Source organism: Gymnodraco acuticeps, unplaced genomic scaffold (assembly GCF_902827175.1).
Source record: "Gymnodraco acuticeps unplaced genomic scaffold, fGymAcu1.1, whole genome shotgun sequence".
NCBI lineage: Eukaryota > Metazoa > Chordata > Actinopteri > Perciformes > Bathydraconidae > Gymnodraco > Gymnodraco acuticeps.
Genome location: NW_022990832.1, coordinates 132,610 through 138,467, shown reverse-complemented (window position 1 = coordinate 138,467; position 5,858 = coordinate 132,610). Strand labels below are relative to the sequence as shown.

Below are 5,858 nucleotides of genomic sequence, written 5' to 3'. Positions count from 1 at the left end.
TTATTTCATTTTAAGGATGAGCACCAAGCAACATCTCCAGGTGCTCCTTTGAGAACCAGGGCAACAAAGTTATGTGCACCCCTGCATATATCCACCACATTATAACGTATGACGTGTTTAAAGTACTTGAAGGACATTTAACTGCTTGGTTGTGTAGTCAACAGGTGGAGTGATTACCTCAGACAATAACAGAGGGGAAAGTCTTAAAAACTCGATATAAAAACACAATTCCTCCTTACATAATCACGACTTTTCACCTCTGCATTATTTAGGTTTATTAGACAGTTTAAACGTTTTTTATTTCGCCTCAAACAAATTAGCAACTTTACAGAAAGCACGAGTTAGCAACAAACGCAGAGACTCGTGTTTGTTTGTGTATTTGTTGAGGATTTAACTGACCTCATAACTCACAGGAAAGTTCACTTCTTTCTGTCGTTTTCACCATATCTCTCATGTTTCATCTTGTCGTCCTCCATGCGTCGTTATGGAGATTCATAACCGCCGTCTGTGCGAGGTATCCGCTCGAGCTGTTTGTTCGCCGACCCGAGCGAAGTCGCGTGCGTCCTAGCGAAATGGGAATCACAGGATGAGTTTCTTCGACTTTCTTTTTATTATTTTAGTTGCTCCTTTTCTTAATAACCCTAATTCACTTATCAGTATGTCTTTTTTCGAAACTGTACATTGTGCATTTCAATCTAGGCTATTCCAAATTGTAATTCACTTTCTAAATAATGTAAATAGTTAACATTGTTTAATTGTAGGCTGGCCTATCAAAGTACACTGACTTCAATTGTATATTTAATAGAGATACTCTAGGTATACATCTTTCACTGTTAATATGTACACATGTAGTATTCTGTTTATTTGTTACTGTTTAAATAAATATACTTTATAGTAGTTTGAAGGTAACATCCTGAGTCTTTGACACTGGAGACAGAGATTTGAGGCGAAAGAAAAGAGTAAAATACTTTATTGTGTCAGTTAGATCAACAGAAGGCACACGTACAGTATCTGAGCGCAGACGTTACACCGGTGTCAGTATCGTTCTCCAGCTTCTCCACTTTGTGATCATATAGTAAAATATACCATTACATTATCTGCAGGGAGGAAGTCCTTTATCTCTCAGAGGCTGGAATTAATACAATACATTAGCAGGCTTCACTTTTCAGCTCATAGTACAACGTCAAGCAAATGCAGCCTTTTGCAAAAATATATTCATATATAATTATACACCTTTTCTACACATTGAAGCAAATTAACTATACAAAATGCAGAAAACTAGCTTGGTGCGATAACAGATGAGCCGGTTGTAGGAAAGTCTATGCTTATTAGTAGCATCATAGTGATAGTATTACAGAAAAATAGTAGCAGTACCTTTGTCATAAAACAGTAGGAAAAAGTTCATATAATGCCAAAAATATTAGCTTTTGAAAACAAGAAAAAGTACACAAAAGACATTTCTCAATATACATGTTTATAGGAGGACTATAACATCTGGAAAATACAAGTGTGTCCCTTTCAAGCAAAAACAACAATTAGAAGTAAATTAGTTAAAGGAGTGTTCATGGTTTTGAGATTTTTTGGTTGAAATACAGATCCCAGAGTTCACGTACGCGAGGACTACGGCGTCGGCCATGCTACAAAAAGTACAACCAGGCAGGCTGAGGGGAACAGGCTGTGAGTCACACAATTAGGAACAAAAACTGTCTTTTGATGAGTCAAATATTAAAACCTGTTATATTCCGAGAACCGGTCGCATGTTTATGGGAAAAAGTACTGTTGTTTTTTTTGTTTTAGTATAATTTCTAATTAAGTTACGACCTTATCTCAAAATTACATTATGACCAGTTGTACATTTTCTCCTCAAAATATGGACCATGACATCCAGCCTTTTCTCCCAAAATGACAACCACATCTTGAAGTAATGCGTCTTATTTTCTTAATATAACTTTAAATCTAAATGTTAAAGCTTTTTAAAAGAAAACAATTAAGACCTAAATCAGAATTAAACTGTATTGGACAAAACATGTACCATCTCCAATTTTGCAACCAGTACTTTTGGCTAAAAGACAGTTAAAAAAAGTTCTGATGAATTCCTCTTTCCTGGGACGTACGGGTATACATGTTGAAAACACTGCTCAGTAATTCAGCTTCCTCCTGTGAAATATCTCATGTTTCGTCCAACCTGTGGAGTTTAATAAGGGTAGTTTTCGGGGAAGGCCCCCCCCTCAGCCAGGTAGGGACCCTCCTCCTCATAGCTGGGCGGGGGGGGGCCTTCTTCCTCGCCGGGGGGCAAGATGGCGTCCGGGTCGGCCTTCAGACTCGGCCTCTGGTTGTCTGGGAACGCCATGGAGAACAGGGCGTCGGGGTTGCATACGAACTTGTAGACGTACCTCTCCCCGGCAACCTAGGGCGAGCCAATCAGAGGAGAGAGAAATTAATGATGCACTAAAATGCACGAATAATTATTTTGTGATTCTGTGTATTTTGTTTTACTCTAATGTTATACATTTAAGTTATTATTATTATGGACTACAGTATTCAGACTACACAGAAAGGGTAATTGTATCACTGGAGATAAATGTAATAGTATATGTACTGTATGTCCTTAATGTCATTAATATTTGTTTGTCTTTGTGTAAGCAGAGTTAAGTGTAAACTGTATACTGATGTGTATGACCAAAGACACGTGACATATCAATAAGACCAATAAAATACCTGAAATTGGAATAAAATGGATTGAATTCAGTTGTTTTTGTGGTTGTATTAGGGTTATTGGGCTATCTTAAAGAACACTTCACACAGATAGGGTCATTGTATCAGTAGACAGGAGAGAAATATAATGGTATATGTACTGTATGTCTTATGTCATTAATATTTGTTGAGTAAACTGTATGCTGATGTGTATGGCCAAAGACAAATGTGACATAATACCAATAAAATACCTGAAATTAGAATAAAGTTGATTTAATTAAGTGTTTTTTTGTAGGGTTAATGGGCTATCTTCATGATGAGTGCATAAGAAAATCCTTTAAAGTTGAGATAAAATGGCACTAATTTGAAACCTGCCTTTACCTTCTGCATGATGCCCTTCTCGTAGTAGTACCTCAGCGAGCGACTCAGCTTGTCGTAGTTCATCGCCGGACGATTCTTCTGCAGACCCCAGAGCCGAGCCACCTGTACACAGATAAAATATAATGCATAAGCCAAACAATAGCTTTCACCTCTGATACTGAACTGTCCAATAAGCCTGCAGCTAATCAGAATGAATCCTATATCTCTCAGCAATTCAATTCAACTATTAGTTTCTTATAGGCAATAGGCCATTTATTTTGGTCCCACCGAGTGAAGATTCCTCCAAAGGTTAAGGAATATTCACGCCTTTTAGAAAGTCCATCTGTGTGATCAGAGATGGCAAAAGTACACACATCCTTTACTCAAGTAGAAGTACAGATACTCGTGTTTAAAAATACTCTGGTAAAAGTAGAAGTACTGACTAAACTTCTTTACTCAAGTGAAAGTAAAGAGGGCTTTGAAATGTACTTCAGTAGAAAGTACCCATAATTAGCAGCTGTTTTAAAGAGTACCTGACCTCCCTTTATATTAATAGAACAATAATGTCATTGTTAGCTAATGAATGTTTCCATGCTGAACAACGGCAACATGACAACGTTTCCATTGGTCCCTCTTCTTTAGAGAAGACCAGGAAATGATGGATACACGGATCGTGTTCAAATCAATAGGCACGCAATGACTCTAAAGAATAATGATCACGCACCAAACACACATTCAGACTAAAGGAACCAGCTGTTTGGAAAATGAGAGAAGTAGAAAGTACAAGTATTTGAGTTCAACATGTAAGAAGTAGAAAGTACAGGTATTTGGGTTCAACATGTGAGAAGTAGAAAGTACAGGTATTTGTGTTCAACATGTAAGAAGTAGAAAGTACAGGTATTTGAGTTCAACATGAGAGAAGTAGAAAGTACAGGTATTTGGGTTCAACATGTGAGAAGTAGAAAGTACAGGTATTTGTGTTCAACATGTAAGAAGTAGAAAGTACAGGTATTTGAGTTCAACATGTGAGAAGTAGAAAGTACAGGTATTTGAGTTCAACATGAGAGAAGTAGAAAGTACAGGTATTTGGGTTCAACATGTAAGAAGTAGAAAGTACAGGTATTTGAGTTCAACATGAGAGAAGTAGAAAGTACAGGTATTTGGGTTCAACATGTAAGAAGTAGAAAGTACAGGTATTTGTGTTCAACATGTGAGAAGTAGAAAGTACAGGTATTTGTGTTCAACATGTAAGAAGTAGAAAGTACAGGTATTTGTGTTCAAAGTGTAAGAAGTAGAAAGTACAGGTATTTGTGTTCAAACTGTAAGAAGTAGAAAGTACAGGTATTTGTGTTCAACATGTAAGAAGTAGAAAGTACAGGTATTTGAGTTCAACATGTGAGAAGTAGAAAGTACAGGTATTTGAGTTCAACATGTAAGAAGTAGAAAGTACAGGTATTTGAGTTCAACATGTAAGAAGTAGAAAGTACAGGTATTTGAGTTCAACATGTAAGAAGTAGAAAGTACAGGTATTTGAGTTCAACATGTAAGAAGTAGAAAGTACAGGTATTTGTGTTCAACATGTAAGAAGTAGAAAGTACAGGTATTTGAGTTCAACATGTGAGAAGTAGAAAGTACAGGTATTTGAGTTCAACATGAGAGAAGTAGAAAGTACAGGTATTTGGGTTCAACATGTAAGAAGTAGAAAGTACAGGTATTTGAGTTCAACATGAGAGAAGTAGAAAGTACAGGTATTTGGGTTCAACATGTAAGAAGTAGAAAGTACAGGTATTTGTGTTCAACATGTGAGAAGTAGAAAGTACAGGTATTTGTGTTCAACATGTAAGAAGTAGAAAGTACAGGTATTTGTGTTCAAAGTGTAAGAAGTAGAAAGTACAGGTATTTGTGTTCAAACTGTAAGAAGTAGAAAGTACAGGTATTTGTGTTCAACATGTAAGAAGTAGAAAGTACAGGTATTTGAGTTCAACATGTGAGAAGTAGAAAGTACAGGTATTTGAGTTCAACATGTAAGAAGTAGAAAGTACAGGTATTTGAGTTCAACATGTAAGAAGTAGAAAGTACAGGTATTTGAGTTCAACATGTAAGAAGTAGAAAGTACAGGTATTTGAGTTCAACATGTAAGAAGTAGAAAGTACAGGTATTTGTGTTCAACATGTAAGAAGTAGAAAGTACAGGTATTTGAGTTCAACATGTAAGAAGTAGAAAGTACAGGTATTTGAGTTCAACATGTAAGAAGTAGAAAGTACAGGTATTTGTGTTCAACATGTAAGAAGTAGAAAGCAAAAAGTCGTCAGAAAAATAAGAAATGGAGTAAAGTACCGATACCAGAAAAATGTACTTAAGTACAGTAACAAAGTATTTGTACTCCACTACTTCCCACCTCTGTGTGTGTTTCTGTCTCACCTCCTCAGGATCGATGAGTTTGAACTCCATGTTTCTCCCCGTCCAGACGATCAGGTGAGCGTGGGCCGGGTTGTCGAGCAGAGTCAAGAGAAACTGCCAGAGCTGCAAAGAGCCGCGGCGTTGGTACGGCATACTCTCCTGCTTCACTTTCACTGAGACAAAAGTAAGTTTATTTATACAGCACCTTTCAACACAAGGCAATTCAAAGTGCTTTACAAAAATGAAAGACATGAAGAGCATTAAGAAACATATTATAAAAGGGCATTTAAAAACACAAAGATAATTAAACATGAAGAACAAAGGTACATGAATTAAAGTGAGATACACACATCTGAAATGTTTCGCTCTGACTCTCAATCATTGCTAACTTTTTTTTCTAACTA

The 5,858-nt window shown here is 36.6% G+C and overlaps 1 protein-coding gene across 5 annotated transcripts in view; it reads right to left on the bottom strand.

Annotated features, from left to right (window-relative positions):
- Nucleotides 1–953: 953 nt before the first annotated feature.
- The window catches only part of LOC117557200 (ETS translocation variant 5-like), a 12,813-nt gene continuing 7,908 nt past the window's right edge, over nucleotides 954–5,858 (bottom strand). For 3 of the 5 annotated variants that reach the window (XM_034232921.1, XM_034232917.1, XM_034232918.1), the window contains exons 11-13: nucleotides 5,476–5,627; nucleotides 3,070–3,177; nucleotides 954–2,407 (exon numbers count right to left, since the gene is read on the bottom strand). In XM_034232921.1, coding sequence (XP_034088812.1) covers nucleotides 2,195–2,407; nucleotides 3,070–3,177; nucleotides 5,476–5,627 — 473 coding nt within the window. In that variant the 3' untranslated portion in view covers nucleotides 954–2,194. The remainder of the gene's footprint in view (nucleotides 2,408–3,069; nucleotides 3,178–5,475; nucleotides 5,628–5,858) is intronic. The other 2 variants (XM_034232920.1, XM_034232919.1) reach the window with 1 other exon arrangement.